Source organism: Anopheles merus, chromosome X (genome assembly GCF_017562075.2).
Source record: "Anopheles merus strain MAF chromosome X, AmerM5.1, whole genome shotgun sequence".
Classification (NCBI taxonomy): Eukaryota; Metazoa; Arthropoda; class Insecta; order Diptera; family Culicidae; genus Anopheles; species Anopheles merus.
The window spans coordinates 1,004,165-1,023,629 of NC_054081.1; the positions used below are offsets into that span (position 1 = coordinate 1,004,165).

General features: G+C 54.6%; 1 protein-coding gene across 1 annotated transcript; it reads left to right on the forward strand.

The window, feature by feature from the left end:
- Positions 1–5,459: 5,459 nt before the first annotated feature.
- LOC121590014 (protein unc-13 homolog B) lies at positions 5,460–19,447 on the forward strand. The gene is made up of 26 exons (XM_041909379.1): positions 5,460–6,002; positions 6,792–10,467; positions 10,528–10,860; positions 10,934–11,088; positions 12,502–12,539; positions 12,647–12,734; positions 13,371–13,379; positions 13,837–13,911; positions 13,997–14,148; positions 14,217–14,284; positions 14,360–14,492; positions 14,568–14,816; positions 14,903–15,227; positions 15,303–15,575; positions 15,656–15,814; positions 15,887–16,012; positions 16,093–16,260; positions 16,350–16,631; positions 16,790–17,011; positions 17,158–17,324; positions 17,405–17,693; positions 17,760–17,906; positions 17,972–18,185; positions 18,264–18,362; positions 18,430–18,592; positions 18,678–19,447. The coding sequence occupies exons 2-26, from the start codon at positions 7,251–7,253 to the stop codon at positions 18,838–18,840; spliced, it is 7,314 nt and encodes a 2,437-aa protein (XP_041765313.1). The 5' UTR covers positions 5,460–6,002; positions 6,792–7,250; the 3' UTR covers positions 18,841–19,447.
- Positions 19,448–19,465: the final 18 nt, after the last annotated feature.

A 19,465-nucleotide genomic window follows, 5' to 3' on the forward strand; every position in this document is an offset into this window, starting at 1 on the left:
CCCGAAGAGCGGCAATGCGGCCGGATCGCAGCCGCAACCGCCGCTCATCGACAACTTCAACATCGATCTATCGGTGAAGGTGAGCATCCGCAGACGGCACGCTCGAGGGCTCCCTTCTTTACACACAAACACACACACTTACTATAGCTGTACATAGATCTATCGCTATCCACCACACACACACACACACTCTGCCTCTTTCTGTCTCTCTTTCTCTCTATCACCTGTATGTCAACTATCGTTGTTGCGTTTTTATTAGTTTCAATTACGGTTACCATCTCTGCCACCACAATCTGTAGCATCCCAAAAAAAAAAAAAACTCCAGCCTCCCATCCCCCAAACCCTCCCCCTCCCTTCTTCAACCCCTTTAAACACCATTGCTATGATTCGCTTGCTCATATCCACGGCATAACGCACCCCGCCATCCCGTCCCGATGCTCCGGCACATTAGCGAAAGGAGACAAAAAAAAAGAAACAAAACGCTTCTTCACCACCACCCTTCCACCATTCCCCACAATCGCTGGCCATCTTCATCTTGGACTCGCGCTTACGCGTCCCTCCTGGCAAGCGGGCAGCGGGAAAGAACAAGGAAAGCACTTAACGCCACCCACCCACGGAGGGCGCACCCCACTGTGCAGCTGCTGTTTAGGACCATGGGAGCGAGAAGAGGGGGGGGGGGGGGGGGTTGGTACGGAAGCGGAAACAAGAAGGAGGTCCGGGGCGCGAAGCTAAGTGCTCTAAGTGCCCAAAGGGGTGCCTTCCCCGGAACTCGGGGCGAACCTGTGCAGAGTAGTCATGGGCCCGATTTTGGTCCTTCGAACCGGATTTAGCTTTCCGCTCTCTGCTTGTCCCAGCGAGACACAGATGGACCCCCACTCTGGTTCCTCCTCCTCGCAGCTTCCCTTGCCTTCTGCTTTTCTCTCTCTCTCTCCTTCTCTCACTGTTTTGTGGATGCTCCCTCACTGGGGGGTGGACTCACTGACGGTCCAGCTCCTACAACCGAGGCTACACTGGCCAGTCGTGCCGTGGCGGCCAGACGGACTGCAAAGCTGAGCAGAAAGCGTGGCCTTTAACAGTGCTGCCTGACGAAGCTTGAACGGAGTGAGTCGTCCCAAGTGGCTTTGTTTTACCTCCAACCTCCCGGCTTTCCACCCGCACTCCGGCTGCCCGTTTCTGCCTGCCCTCAAACAGGGGCGTCAAACCCGCCACCTCTAGTTTTGGCTGACTTATCGCAAGAGTTTCTCTGAATGTGGTGTAATCAAAACCTTTCCCTTCCTCGCCCCCACCACCCCTGTACTAAGCCCTTTTTATCTAGCCCGGTACCGGTACTAGTGTGTGTTTGTCCATCTGTGTGTGTGTGTGTTACGTGTGTGAATGTTTGGTCCTTTGTGCCGGAATGAGTGCCGAGTGATCGCGAGCGAATGATCGCTCTGCGCCTAATTCCTGGTGTGGGGACGAGCAGACCGGGCGAATCCTCCAGCGATCCTTCGATCTGCTCTCCCCCCCATCCTTCCCTCCCCTGTCCTTCCCATCCCTTCCTCGCCTCTAAAATCCAATTCCATCGAGACCTAAGCAGGACAGAAGAATGTTCGTGTCCACGCTGCAGCCGCTTCGGATATGCTTGCTATGATTTGTTTTACGTTTCCTTTCATCCTAACTTTATTTTGTTCTTTTTCCCCTCTTCCCTACTCTCTCCCTCTCTCTTCTATGTGTGCCAAACCAAGACCTGTTGTGCTGTTGTGTACTTCAAATGTAATGTGTCCCCGTGCCCTGTCCCAAGAAAACTGAACCGTTAGCAAACGAATGAACTCAAATCAAATTCTACCTCTTCTTACTCTTCTTCGTCTTGTTATCGTCCTTCAAAATCTCGCTTTTTGGTGTGTGTGCGTGTGTGTTTTTTGTCCTTTTTTCTTGTTTAATTATGAACCGATTTTTATATCACGTTTTCTCTCTCTCTCTCTCAAACACAAACACACTCTTTCTCTCTCTCTCTCTCTCTCTCTCTCTCTCTCTCTCTATCTCTCTGTTCCCTTCCTTCTCTGATTTCCCTGATTGCACCGGCACACAACTCCGTCCGTGTCTCCGCGCGGATATCTCCGGGGAACCCAAATCCGTTTCGGTGTGTATGTGTGTGCGTGGTTGTGTGTGTGTGTGTGTTGGTGCGAATTCCAACCTCCCCCAAACTTCCTCAAAACCCTATTCCCGCTCAAACCTAAACTCTACTGACCGCTCCCTTCACCCCCCCTTCCCCCCGCCCCTCTTCCGTTCTCTTTTATCCACTCTTTCCGGCAGGCGCGCAAGAGCATATCCGGTCCGATCGACGACGACAGTCTGAAGCGCTTGAACTCGAACATATTCGGTAACTCGATCAACTACTTTTGCGATCTGTCCCAGAACAAGGAGAACTTTATCACCACCTCGTCGTTCTACGTGAACGACGACGATACGGACGATTACTGCTACAGCGACTTTTTCATGACCTCATCGATCACGCTGTCGAGTAGAAAGATCAAGAAACTGCCGAAAATACAGAACATTGCTAACCATCCCAGACCATCCCAGTCGATGTCTTTTATCGCAGCGGACGTGAACGCGGCGTACCGGAACTTTGCGCTGGTGGCGGAGGCGCCGTACAGCGACGCCGGCCCCCCGTACCCGGCGGACGAGTATGCGGATGCGCGGGGGCTGCCGGCGACGCCCGGGTCGGCCGGCCCGCAGTACTGCAACCACAATCCGATCTACAGCGACCAGCTCGATCCCGCCAACAGCACGGACGTCGGCATGCTGCTGAACGGTGGGGGCGGCAAGGCGACCCCGCCCAAGAAGCAGCTCCCGTCAATACAGGCGCAGCCGCCGCCGCCCCAGGTGCACGAATCGCTCGGCTACCCGTACAAGCAGCAGCACTATCCGACCGGGGCGACGACGGCGACCGGGGCCGCCCGGGACGACCTGTCCGGCCACGGCCACATGCTCCCGAACGGCCACAAGGAGTACGCGCGGCCCACGCTCATGAACGATCGCGTGACGGCACTGAAGAGCCGGAGTCGGAGCAGCACGCCCGTGTCGAGCAGTGGCGGTTCGAGCAGCCGGAGCGACTACTCTAGCGGGGGACGCAACCAGCAGCAGCAGCAGCAGCAGCAGCAACAATCACCATTCGACCAAGGGTACGACGCGCTCAACCACGTGCCAGTGACGTCGTCCTCCGGCACGCCCAAGCTGCTCCCGAGCAAGCCGGTGTCCGCCGGGAAGGGGGGCTACAGTATGGCCGGCAGCCCGGAGAAGAAGCCGCCGCTGCGGCGGTCCCCCGACCGGGCGCTCGAGGGGCTGTACTACCACGACGACCCGGTCGATCCGTACCTGCTCTCCCCGGACCAGCCGAAGGAGGGCGGCAAGGACCATTCCGGCGGGTACGAGCCGCGCCGCTCCAGCTACGACCAGCTGGACGATGCGGCGTCCGGCACCGGCCCCGACCTGTACGAGGACGACCGGTACGACCGGGAGGACGATCGGCTCGGGCAGGGCGAGCTGCCGGCCGCCAAGAAGCTGCCCAAGGTGACGCCCCACCCGGACGGGGTGCCGCTCAAGAAGCAGCTGCACTTTTTCGACGAGCGCGAGGAGTGCTTCGACGAGGAGCTGGAGGAGCTGGAGCAAGCGAACGCCGCCAAGCAGGGTGGCGGCGGGGGCGGCCCCGGGGGCGCTGCCGGCGGGGCCAACGGTGGCGTCGGTTGCAACGGGCTGCTGGTCGGGGCGTCCGCCGGCACGAACGCGCTGCTCGAGCACGGCTACGACGCGAAGGCGGACAAGCTGGACCAGCTGGGCGGCGCGGGTGGACCCCTCGCGACCGGCCTGGGCAGCCCGGCGGGCGCGGGTGTCGGTGGGCCGGGCGGGGCGGGTGCGAACGGCACCGTCGGCACCGGGCCCGACGCTGCCGGCGTCACCGACCTCTCCAAGGACATTACGCAGCAGCAGCAGCAGGGCAAGCGGGAAAACTTTAACGCCCGCGACAAGTGGCTGTGGGCGTACGATCAGATCATCAACGTAAGTACCACTATCCCTAATTCCCCCCTTCTTTGCTTATTCGGATAAAAAACCAAAAAAAAAAAAAAAAAAACCGACTGATGTACTGACGAGGCGAGAAGAGGTTTCGCACGATGCGCCCTTTAAATACTGCAGTCATATTTCATTGCTTTTCTTTCTGTGCCTTTACCTATGTATGTATGCGTGTATATATATATATATATGTGTGTGTGTGTGTGTGTGTGTGCGAGTGTGTACTTTTACTTTCCCACAGCAGCAAATCATTCATTTTAGCATAAGTTCCACGCGTATCGTCCTGCCATTATCGCGACGTGCGGGAGAGTGCGGGTTGAAATGCTCGCGCGACCCATTGCAACGGCAATTCAACCCCCCTCCCCGCTCCTCCCTTATTGAAGGCAGCCTGTTCGACCTGTCCAAAAACCTCCCACAGATGGGGTGGGAATGGGAGTATGCGCGGATCGTATCGCTTTAGTTGTAAAATAAATGTGGTCTCCTTTTTTGCGGGCTATTTTTAGGACTTCTTCACACCACGCGAACTCCACCACGAACAGCGTGCTGCTGTGTGTGCGTGTGACTGTGTCTGTGTGTGTGTGTGTAGGAGTAACAGGAATGTTGCAGGACTGTGCAGACACACATATTTACGCCGTTAAAAGCCCTCCCTCCCTCAGCTCCCTTGGAACTCCCTTGGAAGCACGAGAGCACGAGCCACCGTTGCGCTTCTACATCGCTTCTACGTGACCTGTTGCGATGTGTTTGCGCTTGCGTTGAAAAAATTGATTTTCCCCTCCACGGGACGTTGGAGAGGGCGGCCCATTGCTCTGGCCGTCCTCCCTCTCCCCCCTCTGCCACCGTGTTCCGCAGTCCCACAGAGTCTGGCAGGAAGTTCCGAGAACATTTTGAGTTCTGGTTGCTCGTGAGAAGAAGAAGAAGAAGAAAAAAACAGTTTCTTCACGCACGGGATCTGTGCGGGACGCCCTGCCCAGTTTTATTTGCAGTTTCTGTCTCGCAGAGGGTGTCTCGTAGGTACCGTTTAGTTGTTTGGTGGGGCTGAGATTGACACCTATTAAAGCCTGACGGGCCCGAGCTGCATTGCTAGAACTCCTCTTTCGTGTGTGTGATGCGCCCGTCTGCTGCATTCCAGCAGATTCGTGGCGTCGCCAGGAAACGACGCGGATCTGTCAGTGCGTGTGACACGTGAAGCGGGAGGAGTACACTAGGCTCGCACTCCTACGCCACGCCGAAGAGCTGCACGGAGCTGCTGGCGTGAACGGAGCTGTCTGCAGAAACGCTCTCGAGCGGTACTCCTCGTGTGGTTTCGCAACCTGTTCCGCTCTGGGACCGTAGTCGATAATTCGCCTCGAGTTGATTGGTAAGAGCGGAAGAATGCAGCCAGGAAAAAAAAAACCCTCCGTCATGGCCGTCGATAGCTCTTCCCCACACAGAGTGGAGCACGGTGCGAGTGGCAAAAAAAAAAAAACAGGACGGCAGGCATAAATTAAATGTCAGACAAATTGAGTGTGCGTATAGAGCGGGAGCCATACAGCGAGAGAGAGAGCGCGCGCGTGAGAGCGAACGGATAAATCATGCCAAAGGCACGCCACTCTCACCGCCGCCATATTGCCACGATAACGGTGAGATAACGCGCGCGCGGCCACCCCGAACAAAAGAGCATTCGGTGGCGCACTCGGGCCCGAGAGTTGTTCGAACAGCAGCAGCCGCAGCCGGAGCGCGAGACCGTGGACGAAACGGGACCGCACGAGCGCCGGACGACTTCCTGCAACGCCGAAACCATTCCCCGGTCGGGCCCGTCGGCAGCCGCTTCCGAACGGCCAGAAACGCTTCAGTTGCCGAGGGTGGTGGGCCCTCCTGCCTTTTTTGTTTTCTCGCCGTGTGTGGGGAGTGTGTGGTAGCGCCTCGTCAAGTCCTTTTTGCAGCAAGTGCTAATCAGCTAACCCCGAGCGAGGGTAATATAGGTGGTGGTGGGGGTGGTAGTGATGGTGGTGTTCGACATCGATTGCACGACCCGCAATTGATTAAGGGGCCAACACGCGTGCTTTTTTAGTTTTGTTGTTGAGGAGCATTTCAAGTGTGGAGGAGATGAAGCGAACGCTTCACAAACGTTTGTGTGGTGGCGCTGCTGCTGCTGGTACTACTGCTAATGCTGTACAGCAAAGTACATCTACCTGTGTGGTCTGTGGTGCGACAAAAATCGTGTGTAAACCTTTCGTTTCTCTTCATTTGGTTAGTCTGTGCGCTGTTGTGTTCCGCTTGTGCGTCGTCCACAGTGGTTTTTAGCGCAGCAGAAGGCACACAGTACCCCCCCCCCCCCCTCTTCCCCTCCTCTCCTACAGTCGCACCACTGCGGCAGCAGTAGCAGCACCAGCAGCAGACTCGATGAGCGCGTGAGGTGAATGAATTTGTTTTGAATTATTCAATCCTGCCACCACACGGGCAGCGAAACGAGCAAGCAAGCGAAGCAGAGAGGGAGAAAAAGGAAAAGCACGACAAGGACACTCGGCAGTTCGTTGCTGTGTGTCTGTCCCGTGTGCGTGTGTGCGCCCGTGTCGGGATGCTTGCTGTGTCCTACATTTCGCTGCTCGGTAGTGTGCGGGCAAGCGGTAGTGTGGTGTGGGTCGTCCATCAATTAAGCGCTCCTATCAAATCGCCAATAGCCCCGAAGAGACGAGACAGTTTGTAGCTCGATTGCTGATATCCTTCCTTCTATTTCCTCCCCTCTCTCTTGCGCCCTCCAGCAGAGAGTGTGTATAGTCAACTATCAAATCGCTATCCGGAAAGGCGTCCACTCACCCGCACACACACACACACCCACGCACACAAGAAGAACCCAGTTCACCATCTCCCCGAAAAGAATAAAACCCCCGTTCAGCGTATAGTGCAGCGTCCGCAACTGCCGCTGTGTGGCTGTGTGAGTATGTGTGCCCGTGGGTGTGGGCGTCCGCGTGCGCCTGTGTGCGTGCCGTGCAGGTGTAGTGAAGCGTGAGTGTGCGTGCAGGTGTGTGCGCGAAAACGAAGCATGTGACTGCTGGGCCCAAACGGAACGCTTCTCCCGTTTTTTCGAGCCCCACGCTTAACTCTGTGCGAGTGTGTGTGTGTGTGTGTGTCTGTGTCTGTGTGTAACAGTTGTCTCGAGCGCACAAAAGCTCCTCCCTCCTTTCCTGCATCGCCCCCGCGCCCCGCAACAAGTTCTCACGATGGACGAGAACGAGGTGATGGCCGCGTTCCTGTGGAGCAAGCAGTCGCAGGAGATGTACAGCAACCAGGGGCTGAAGGACCTGCACCACCTGCACCAGGACTTTATCATCAACGACTACACCGACAAGATAGCGACCAACATCGACCTGCTCGACACGGAGCTGAAGTTTGCCTGGGCGGCGCTGAACCTGTTGAACGAGGAGTACACCAAGATGTCGGAGAAGGTGTTCAAGCTGCAGTCGCTCAACATCTCGCAGCAGCGGATAGTGCAGAATCTGCAGTTTATGGAGGAGAACCGCAAGGCGTACCTCGACATGATACCGGACTACGCGAAGCATCACGAGTTTTCGCTGCAGGAGCAGTCGCGGCTGCGGAAGGACCTGGAGTACCGGGATCGGATCAACGAGGCGCTCATTAACAGCGGCATGATACCGCTGCAGGAGGAGCAGGAAGAGTTTCTGCACCAGCAGCAGCAGCTGCAGCTGCAGCACCAGCACCAGCAGCACCAGCAGCAGCTGTTCCACCATCAGCTGCAGAGCTCGGCTCAGATGTACCACGCGAGTGCGCAGCTCCAGGCAGGCAGGCACGGCCTGTACGACGGTATGCAGCTGCTCGATCAACACCTGCAGCAGCAGCAGCACCACCAGCAACAGCAGCAGGTTCAGCTACAGTTTGAAAACGATTTTCTCATCCTGCAGCGTAATCTAGCGAACGTGCCGCCAGAAGCGTTGAAGGTGGAGCACGGGCAGGGCATACTGAAGCCGCACCTGGAGCCGGCCGCCGACCCGTTACCTTCTGGCAGTGCTGCCGCCGCCCCCCATCCGCCATTGCCTCGCATGTCGACCAATCCGTTCCTGTCGGCGGGCGAGGCAGACCGGGGCCTGCTGCGCAACATCGAGCCGGCGGACAGTGCGGCCATCATCGAGGAGCAGCTGCGCACCTCCTTCCTGAACCACGCGAAGCAGATCGAGCTCGAGTTCGGCACGCCCAAGTCGAAGCAGTACACGGCGGAGCGGATCGAGAAGATGCAGAGCGAGGAGGTGCGGGAGCTCATCAACAAGATCATGAGCGAGGAGGACGTGGCGTCACTCAGCAGCGAGGAGATGGACCGGGTGCGCTGCTTCATGGCGAAGAACTGTACCGAGCTGATGGACGTGTTCGACGACGACCTGCAGGTGGTCTACCCGGTCAAGTCGGCGGAGCTGCTGATGGCGCGGGGCAAGCAGGCCGTCGCCGCCGCCGCCACCGCCGGTCCGAGTCCGCGCAAAGAGCTGGCCAAGTATCTGTCGGACGGGCTAGCCACGCTAACGAAGGACGATCTGCTGACGGTGGAGAATGGGACGATAACGATACAGGACAGTGCGTCGGAGAACGATTTCAGGCTGAATCTGAGCACGGATGCGGGCCGACTGCCCGAGAACGGTGCCTCGCCGAAGAAGCTGAGCGAGTTCTCGCCCTTCGGCCTGCAGGCGACTGCTGCCGCGGCAACCATCTTGGGGACGGACGCCGCGTACGACGGTTTTCGGGAGGTGCGGGCCTTGGAGGCAGAGCAGCGCATGGAGGCCGCCTCCAAGGTCGAAGAGAAGCTGCAGTACATTGCAGGAGGCGCAGCAACCCGGGAAGGGGACGCGGTGGACGTGCCGAAAACGACCATTCCACCCACGTTCGCCTGCTCCAACCTGGTGGGCCTGACCAACGGCAAGCCTCTGTTCGCGGGAAGCCTGCGGCCGAACATCACGGAAGCGCTCGAGATGACGTCTTGCGTCACTGCCTCAAGCGTCCTCGCGCCGCAACTCTCCAACGGCGTCGAAACGGTCGATGTTCGCCAGGCCGGGCCAGGCATTTGTGCGGAGGGCGTCACTCTACCCTCGCGCAAGGCTAGCGTAGTGGACGCCGCGTGCCTGGTGTCGGTACCGGCCAAGACCGCAGCCGTCACCGATGCGACAGACACGGCCGCCATCCTCCAGGCCATCATCAGCCGCCGGTCGAGCGTGGCAGAACCGTCCACCAGTCCGCCCACGTTTCAGCCGCTGCCTGGTCAGACCTCCATTACCGACTCGCCCGAGATGCAAGCCATCTACGACAGCTTGTCGCGCAAGTCGAGCCTGCCCACGCTCAGCGATACCAACTTCTTCCCCTCGCTGGACATTACCGACTCGGGCTTTGCCGATACGAGCGACAGCCTGGCGCTGTTCGCGCAGCTGCCGCTCACCGTGCCCGGCACGGAGGCACCGATCAGCCTGCCGGACTTCTCCACCATGTCTGCGATCTCGAACATGCCGGACAGCTCGGACTGCTCCTCCTTTCTGCACATGTCGATGAACTCGTCCGGCATTAGTGAGGCGTCGGACGGGATGGGCGGCTTCTCCAGCCATCCCGCGTCGGTCGCGGCCGGCGAGCAGCTGCAGCACTGCAAGGACGCGTTGGTCATCACGTCCACCACGCTGGTGACGACCACCTCCACCACGACGGTGGGCAAACTGCCCGCCCTGCCACCGATCGGCCCCACCACCACCACGATGGCCGCTCTGGCGGAGGGCAAACCGATAGTGGAGGCGACCGGACTGGCACTGCCAGCGCTGGTCGCATCCACGGTGACGGGGACGACCGTCGTTACCAGCACCATCGTCACTGCCAACGGGACGGCGACCGTGCATGTGCCGGCCAGTGCGGTAGTCACCATGCCGCCAACTACCGCAGATGTAACGAAGAGTGTGAAGCCGCCACCGACCACAACCAGCACTCCCTTTGTGAAGCCAGCAGCTGCAGTGCCGACAAGTGGGGCGGTCCAACCGCAACCCACCAGCCAACCGACAGCCAGCCAGCAGAGCAAGGTACCGTTGGTAGGAGCGCTCCTGCCCTCGAAGCAACCAGCAGCCCCAGCGGCTCAACCACCACCATCACAACCACCGACCGAGCAGAAGGGTGCGGCCGGGGGCGGCTTCTTCCAGTCGACCACCGTCAACATCGGCAGCTTCTTCAACAAGGTCAACAAGAACCTGGTGCATCAGGAAAGCTCGGACAGCATCATCGGCGCCAAGTCCAAGTCCTTCTTTGCCTCGATGAAGAGCTCCTTCAGCATCGACTCGTCCAAGGCGTCCGTGGATGAGGGGGACGGGCAGCAGGTGGCCAGCGCACAGCCACCTGCCGGCCAGCTGGACGTCACGCAGCAGCAGCATCAGGCGTCGGCAGATCTGTCCCCGCTCGCTGCTAAAGGTGAGTATGATGGTCGGCTCGACTCCTGCACCTTAACTACAGGTTGTCTTCTACCCGCAGGTGGTATGACACCTTCTGCCGAGGGTTCGCTGCACGACCAGCACACTCCCTCTTCGCTGTCGGGCGAGCAGCAGTCGTCGCCGCCGCGCGACACCTCCTCGTTCGAGGGTCAGCTCGACCCGAGCCCGGTCGGTACGCAGCAGAGCCCGCTGGCGGAGTACGACCCGGAGGACCAGTACCAGGCGTACGACCAGCAGGACCCGGGCAGTGCCACCGACAGCCAGCATCAGCCGGGCGACGGCCAGCTGGATCGCGAGCTCGACCCGAACGGTAACGGGGCAGCGCCGACGGCCCAGCGTCGCCAGAGCTTGTTTCGCGCCCAAGGTAGTGAAGGTAAGGATGTGCGGCAGGTCCCTCTGTCCAACTGGCTGGCCCGCGGTAACCTTCCACTACTCTTTCCGTGCAGATGGCGAGGGCGGCAGCAAATGGAAGCTGCTGAAGACGCTCAAGGAGAAGCGTATCGAGGAGAAACAGAAAGTGGTCGAAGTCGGTGAGTCCTTCGACGACGAGCCCGGTCTGTTCAAAAAGGTGGACGTAAGTGGCAAGACCGAGGAGCCCGAGGTAAATGACACCTGCGCTGCGGCAACTGCTTTCGGTGGGCTGATGCGTTTCACTATGCTAAGACAGTACAGAACAGAAAAACAGAAACCATCTAGCAAACGTTAAACTACCAGAAGCGAAAGAGAAAAGATGGAAAAAAGATAACAAAAAAGAAGAACATGCTAAAAAAACAAACAAACAAACAAAAAAAGATGAAAATTACACACACACACACATGCCAAAAAAGCCAAACAAAACAAAAAGAGAAAACAACCCAATTGGTAGTACGACCAGGCGCCGCGCGTTTTGATTTGATTTGTGTTCCCAATTTGTGTTTCACCTCATCCACCTCTTTAGTGCGGTTCATCAACCACACCTTCCGTCACTTCTTCTTCTTCTTCTACACTTCTACTTCCTTCATGTGTGTGTGTGTGTTTTCGGTTTCCATTTGGGAGGGGAACCACCCCTACCTCCGCGTTCATCGCGTTTGCCGTGTATATTGTGTGCTGGTGTGACCTATCTATCTATCTATTCTATCTATCTGTATATCAACTACCGTACGTTACGATGCAAACACATAAACCTGCCCCGCATAACCTCTCTATTGCTGTACCCGTGTGTGCGTATGTGTGTTTGTGTGTGTTTGTGTGCGTGTGTATATACAAGGGAGCGTATATTGTTTTATGTTTCGTTTACGTGTATCTCTCTGTATCTGTATTATACACTTTTGTTTCGGAATCAGTTTCGGAAAGGTCTGTAGAGGTAAGAATAGTACACACTGTTAAAACTAACCCAAACAAAAAAAAAAACAAACCAAAAAAAAACAAAAACAAACAAAAAATACAAGTTGCATCTCTCCCTTTAGCTAGTGACCAGACCACCCGCGCTGGTTCCATTACTTTTTTGCCGTAGTGCGTGTTTATAAAACAAATCATTTAAGAATTAAGCCTCATCATCCTTGTAAGTGCCTTTTTGCGCACTTTGTGTATTATTGTTATTGTTATTTTCTGTTTAGTCTACTTTTTACGTTTCATTCTGTGTTTCAATGGTTTCGTTCATTTTCTTCGTTCATCAACATATTTTTGCGTGCGAAACCTCTCTCTCTGTCTCTCTCTCTCTCAATCAGTCTCAGTCGTACATTTCTTGTGTTTTTAACTCTGAGTTGCGAAGGCAACCTTTTGCAAGCCAGGACACGGTAGTTGTTTGTTGATATCTCGCCTTTAACAGTAGTAATATTCGAATCGGTTTCTGCTTTTGACCTGCGCGCGCGTGCGCTTGCGTTCGATACTAGTGCGCGCGCGCGCGCGCCTATCGTGCGAAACCTTTTGCCACCTGTGTGTGGATGCGCCATCCGTTGTGGGTTGCGTGCTGTTACTAATGCGTTCTCTTTTCCTCGTCCCTTCGAATCGGCAACGCTCGTGCTCCGCCCGGCAGAAGCGAAATGGGACGGTCGACAGTGGACGGAACAATGGGTAAGTGCGAGGACCTATTGGGATGGTGATGGAGACATGAGCCTACCACCGCACTGTACTAACTCTGCATGGTCGTGGCTTTCGTGGTGTATTTGTGCTCTCTGCAGGCTTGGTGACAACACGTTCTACAGCAACATCGACAGCATGCCCGACATTCGACCAAGGAGGAAGTCCATACCGCTTGTCTCGGAGCTGGTACGTATCAGGAATCTCACAAACCGGCCTCATTCCCGGTGTAATCCTCTCGTCGTACCCTTTGAACTGGTGTTAAAATCAGCATCTTTTTCGTTCGGTGACAACAGTTGGAAATGGTAGTATGGTCACATTTGGCGACAAGAGTGCCTCAAGATCAGGGAAGTCTTATTTAGGGTTTTCAGTAGGCTTCCAGCCTACTACGTTCAAGATCTTAACGTAGATGTCAAAAAGAGTCTCAAAACTCGGTATACTCAACCTGTACGCCAAATACACTCATACCGTTTCCAACTGCTGCACTGCCAAGTATTTTAATCTAACCAAAAACCAGAGTAATCCTAAAATGTGCATATCGGCATATCGTTTCTTATTTCTTTCTATGGTACCTCCTCCAAAAACAAACAAATCTTCCCGGCTGCCTCTCCGTACTCTATATATCTCTATGTATCCTGTCTCTGTGTACCCTCTATCTCTCTTTCTGTCTGTCTCGAATGTGCGGCATTGTTGAACATCCAACAATATTCATTAAAACAAAACAAAAACAAAAACCAAAAACTACTGCCCGCCTTGTCGTGATTTCCGTCGTAAACTACTTGTAAACCTAACCTCAACATGATTTTGAAACGCTCTCCTCAACAGGTCCTCAAAGTAAGTGTATTTTAAAACGCGTGTTTTTATTTATTTATTTTATTTCTTACGTTCCCTCACTTTAGCGTTTGTGCACCCGTCCGGTGCTTTAGTTTCTTTTCCCCACCCATTTAGAATGGTTGTGTTAGTAAATGTACCAGTTTTGGGGTTGTTTGCTTTCGTTAATTTCCTGTTGTGTTGTTTAGATTTTGTTGCCAATTTGATTGCTTTGGGGTGTGGGTGTTCGTGGTTTTGTTTGTGCCTTAGTTTCTTAGCTCCAGTAACTGTTGGTTTTATGCTCTCGCAGTGAAGTTAGTGCAACACAACCCTCACACAGTTACCGTTTCTTCTGCACGACCGTTTACCAGCCAGAGCTGGCAACCTAGTTTGCTGCTCCAAAAGACGCGTTTGAGTATCGCTGGGTGGGTTTTAATTGTCTGTTTTCCATTCTTTCTTGTGACGCGCAATGTGTGCGCAGACCATGGCTGCCACGAAACGGAATGCTGGACTGACCTCGGCCGTACCGCGAGCGACCCTAAACGATGAGGAGTTGGTAAGTGCTGCCGGCTTGGAGATAGGCCTTAAGCCACCTCTAGCGGGCACATGTACTTATACCTTGTATTGCCCTCATTTTGCAGAAAATGCACGTATACAAGAAGGCGCTGCAGGCGTTGATCTATCCCATCTCGTCGACCACACCACACAACTTCGTCCTGTGGACGGCCACCTCCCCGACCTACTGCTACGAGTGCGAGGGGCTGCTCTGGGGTATTGCGCGACAGGGTGTCAGGTGAGTTTGCAACGTCGGCACAGGTTCGAATCACATCCCACTGACGCCTCATTCCTTCGCTATTCCAGATGTACGGAGTGTGCTGTCAAGTGTCACGAAAAGTGCAAGGACTTGCTGAACGCTGACTGTCTTCAGAGTAAGTATGGGGCCCGGGGTTGTTGGTGTCTGTTACCCATTCCGCACGGTACAAGCCTGCTTCTGCTCCTTCCAGTGTGCTTTGCCGGTGCTTCCGAAAAGAGTTCCAAACACGGGGCCGAGGATAAGGCGAACTCGGTGATAGCGGCCATGAAGGAGCGGATGAAGCAGCGCGAACGCGACCGGCCAGAAATATTCGAGCTGATCAGGTAAGAGTGTGGACGAGACGAAACGGACAGCTTGAGATCAGTGCATTGAACGCACACGTACACCTGGTTCTGCAGGAAAGTGTTCGCGGTGGAGGAGAAGAGCCACGCCGGCCACATGAAGGCGGTGAAGCAGAGCGTGCTGGACGGTACGAGCAAGTGGTCGGCCAAGATCGCCATCACCGTCATCTGTGCGCAGGGTCTGATCGCGAAGGACAAGAGCGGCACCAGCGATCCGTACGTGACGGTGCAGGTAAGTAAGGTGAAGAAGCGCACCCGCACGATGCCGCAGGAGCTGAACCCGGTGTGGAACGAAAAGTTCAACTTGTAAGTACCCAATTCCCAGTGGAGCAGTTGCGCTTGGTCGCTCCTAGCCAGGTGACTCACAGCTTCCTCGATCTCGTCTCGTACAGCGAGTGCCACAACTCGTCCGATCGCATCAAGGTGCGCGTGTGGGACGAGGACAACGATCTGAAATCAAAACTGCGCCAGAAGCTGACGCGAGAGTCGGACGACTTTCTGGGACAGACAATCATTGAAGTGCGAACGCTGTCGGGCGAGATGGACGTTTGGTACAATCTGGAGAAGCGTACTGACAAATCAGCCGTGTCCGGGGCGATCCGCTTGCATATTTCCGTAGAGATCAAAGGCGAGGAAAAGGTAGCGCCGTACCACGTCCAGTACACCTGCCTGCACGAGAACGTGTTTCACTACTTGTGCGAGGAGGCGCTGGGAGCGGTAAGTTGTTGCTGGTGCTTTTCCAAAAATGCATCAGCTCTCATTGTGTCCATTTCGACCGCCCTCCCTCTGCAGGTGAATCTTCCCCAGACCAAGGGTGACGACGGGTGGAAGATTTACTTCGACGAAACGCCCGAAGAGATCGTGGACGAGTTCGCGATGCGCTATGGCATCGAGAACATCTACCAAGCCATGACCCACTTTCATTGCCTATCTACGAAGTACCTGTGCGCTGGCGTCCCGGCTGTTATGAGTACACTATTAGCTAATATAAACGCTTACTATGCACACACTACGGCTTCGAGCGCGGTATCGGCCAGCGATCGCTTTGCGGCAAGCAATTTTGGTGTAAGTTTAGTGATGGAAACCTCAACCTTCAGCATGGATCTTCAACCTTGTGGCTGGGTTTATTTTTTGTGTCGTTGCAGAAAGAAAAATTCGTTAAGCTACTGGACCAGCTGCACAACTCGTTACGAATCGACTTGTCCATGTATAGAAATAACTTCCCCGCTTCCAGTCAGGAGAAGCTGATGGATCTAAAATCTACCGTAGATTTGTTAACCAGTATTACCTTTTTCCGTATGAAAGTAAGTATCTGTTCCGGGTTGGATACAGCCGGTCGTTGGTTCCATTGCGCTAACTGACGTGGTCTCCCGCAGGTTCAAGAGTTATCCAGCCCACCTAGAGCGAGCACAGTGGTGAAGGATTGTGTTAAGGCTTGTCTGCGATCAACCTACCAATTTTTGTTCGAAAATTGTTACGAGCTATATAACCGAGAGTTTCAGGTAGGCGAACGGTTTGCGAAGGCAGTGAGCCGCGAGGCATCTGATGCACCTAATTGATTTCACTTTTATTTTCCAATCAGGTTGATCCGAACGAAGCGAAGCGTGAAGGCGAAGACCACGGACCAAAACTAGAGAATGTTGATTTCTGGCACAAGCTAATAGCTTTAATTGTATCAGTTATCGAGGAAGATAAAAATAGTTATAGTGCTGTACTTAATCAATTCCCGCAAGAGCTTAACATCGGGCAGGTATGGCTTGGGGGTGAGCGCGTGCGGGCGCTCTACGCACCTGGATGCTATGACAGTGCCACATGCATAACATTTTGGAATCATTGCAGGTGTCTGCGGCGACCATGTGGAGCCTGTTCGCCGTCGATATGAAGTACGCGCTCGAGGAGCACGAGCAGCACCGGCTGTGCAAGTCGTCCGCGTACATGAACCTGCACTTCAAGGTGAAGTGGCTGTACACGAACTACGTGAAGGAGGTGCCCCCGTACAAGGGCGCGGTGCCGGAGTATCCCGCCTGGTTCGAGCCGTTCGTGATGCAGTGGCTGAACGAGAACGATGACGTATCGCTGGAGTACCTGCACGGCGCGTTCAAGCGGGACAAGAAAGACGGGGTACATTGCAGCAGCAATACCGGGGGAGGGCGGGATACAATTGCCATTTCTGGGGGGACTGGGGAGATTTCAGTGGGCTCCGACCCTTCCGCTGTAGACGCCACGCTGTTTTTGACGCCCACTGTGTTTCTTTTTTTGTCGTTTGTTTCTACTTCCAGTTCCAAAAAAGTAGTGAGCATGCTCTCTTCTCAAACTCGGTCGTCGATGTCTTTACGCAGCTTACACAGTGCTTCGATGTGGTAAGCAAACTCGACTGTCCCGATCCAGAAATCTGGAAGCGTTACATGCGACGTTTTGCTAAGACCATTGTTAAAGTACTGCTTGCGTATGTTGATATCGTAAAGTCGGAGTTCCCCGATATAATGCATGAGGAGCGAACAGTAAGCCACACACATTTTTCTACTCTCTCTTTGTGTGTCTACCGTGACCGTGGCCCCTCTGATGGGGTTGCCGGTTCGGTACACAACCATGTCACTACGGATACTGATTCCGATGTTTTTTTTTTCCACGAACTCCGTACGTGCAGGCGTGCATTCTTATGAACAACATCCAGCAACTGCGGGTGCAGCTGGAGAAGATGTTCGAGTCGATGGGCGGCGATAAGCTGGAAGAGGATGCGGCCAACATTCTCAAAGAACTGCAGCAGAACCTGAACACGGCCCTGGACGACCTGGCGACACAGTTCGCAAAGAGGTACATGTGTGCGTGTGCCTTGGCTTGGCAAACTGGTGCCTCATTCTCGATCCTCTTTCGATCCTTTCCACGCGGTTTAGCTTGGAGCCAAGAATTACTGGCAGCGTGCGGGAGCTGGGCGATCTGCTGCAGCAGGTGAAGCAGCAGAGCTCCCTGTTCCATGCGCCACCGGCCGACGATGCCAACCTGATCGCGATCGAGGCGGACGAGGTGCTGCGACCGCTGATGGACCTGCTGGACGGTTCGCTCTCGATGTACGCCCAGTCCTGCGAGAAGACCGTTTTGAAAAGACTGCTGAAGGAGCTGTGGAAGATAGTGATCCGAACGCTGGAGAAAACGATCGTGCTTCCACCGATGACGGATCGAACGGTGAGTATCATCCACCTGAATTTTACTCATTGAGAATCCTAAACGTGGCTTTTCTCCCACTCCCAGATGGTGTTCAAGCATCTCACCGACAATGCCAAAAATCTGGCAGCGAATGCGAAAATCGAGGACATGTCTCGACTCATCAAGAACCACATGTCCGGCAAGCAGGATGCCAAGAACGTGCTCAGCGGGGTGATGGACATCTCCAAGGAGGTAAGTTGTGTTCGGAGATACGGCGCTAACGTAACGCTTCTAACCGTCACACTCGTCTCTCCCAGATGGAGAAGAACCTATCGCCCAAGCAGTGCGCCGTGCTGGAAGTTGCACTCGGCACGATCCAGCAGTACTTCCACGCCGGCGGCAATGGGCTGAAGATGCCGTTCCTGGAGAAGTCGCCGGAGCTGCAGAGCTTGAAGTACGCGCTCAGCCTGTACACGCAGACCACGGACACGCTTATCAAGTCGTTCGTCTCCGGGCAAGGTGCTTCGGAAGGTAACTGCGGATGGATGCGGGTGACGTAGATAACCGTCCTCATAACCCGATCTCTTCTTTCTCTCTCACACCAAACAGAAGGGGTTAGTCACGATGATGCTTCCGTCGGTGAGGTGTCCATTCAGATAGACGTCTCGTCGAACCCGGAGAACGGAGAGCAGAAAATATCCGTCAAGGGTAAGTGCAGCAACACGCTCGCGCTCTTCACGCTCTGTTGCGAACCTATCTTCCCCCTCTTCCACAGTGATCGCTGCCAACGATCTCAAATGGACCGTCCCGTCCGGCATGTTCCGGCCATTCATCGAGGTCAATCTGATCGGACCGCACCTGAACGATAGGAAACGAAAGTTCGCGACCAAATCGAAATCGAACAACTGGTCGCCGAAGTACAATGACACCTTCCATTTGTACGTAGCGCATGTCTGGAAAAACTACCAACTCACATGAGCTACAGCACATTCGTTTTCTTTGTCCCTCCCTTTCTCTCTGCAGCATTATTGGCAACGAGGAGCAGCTGGAATTTTTCGAACTGCACATATGCGTGAAGGATTACTGCTTCGCCCGGGAGGATCGGCTGGTTGGTGTAGCAATACTAAAGCTGAAAGATGTCGTTGATCAGGTATACTATCGGGTGATATATTTAATTTGTGTATGAATGTGTGTGTGTGTGAGTTGCGTATGATTCTCGAAGAATGGATGAGGATGGATGTTTAAGAAAAATGCAAGAAGAACTATTCAACAACGTCTGGAGGAGGACGCTAGTTGAGCGTCAAGAGAAGCGGCGCACGGAATTAACGGAAAGAAGACAACGATGGGTAATGTATGCAAGTAGAACTGTTTGGAGGAAGATGGGAGCAGAGCTTCAGGAGACAGAGAAGACTGGATCAACTCCAAAGAGGACAACGATGGGTTAATATGCACAAGAGCAACTATTCGACAACATCTGGAGGATGACACAAGCTGAGCTGCGGAAAGCAAAGCAGACTGGAGCAATCAAAAGAGGACATCGATGGGTAATGTGCACAAGAAGAGCTCTTCTACAATGTGTCGACGAAGTCATGAGCTCAGCTTCAGCGTAGAGAGTGGATCAACCGATCGAGGACAACGAGGGATAATGGTAATGTATACGTAGTCTTCTATTTCTAGAACCTGATGGAGCCTACTTTTGTCGAATGATGCGACCATATTGCGACCAACTAACCCGAAGTGATATCCAGACAGTATCATATCGTACATAAAACTGTAACAATAAACGACAAGACACGAAAACATCCATGTTC

Excerpts from the sequence above, each read along its gene's own strand:
- LOC121590014 (XM_041909379.1), top strand. The coding sequence starts at position 7,251 with ATGGACGAGAACGAGGTGATGGCCGCGTTCCTGTGGAGCAAGCAGTCG. Across the intron at positions 15,576-15,655 it reads TTGCGGCAAGCAATTTTGGT|AAAGAAAAATTCGTTAAGCT; the intron begins GTAAGTTTAGTG and ends GTGTCGTTGCAG. Across the intron at positions 16,261-16,349 it reads AAGAGCTTAACATCGGGCAG|GTGTCTGCGGCGACCATGTG; the intron begins GTATGGCTTGGG and ends GAATCATTGCAG.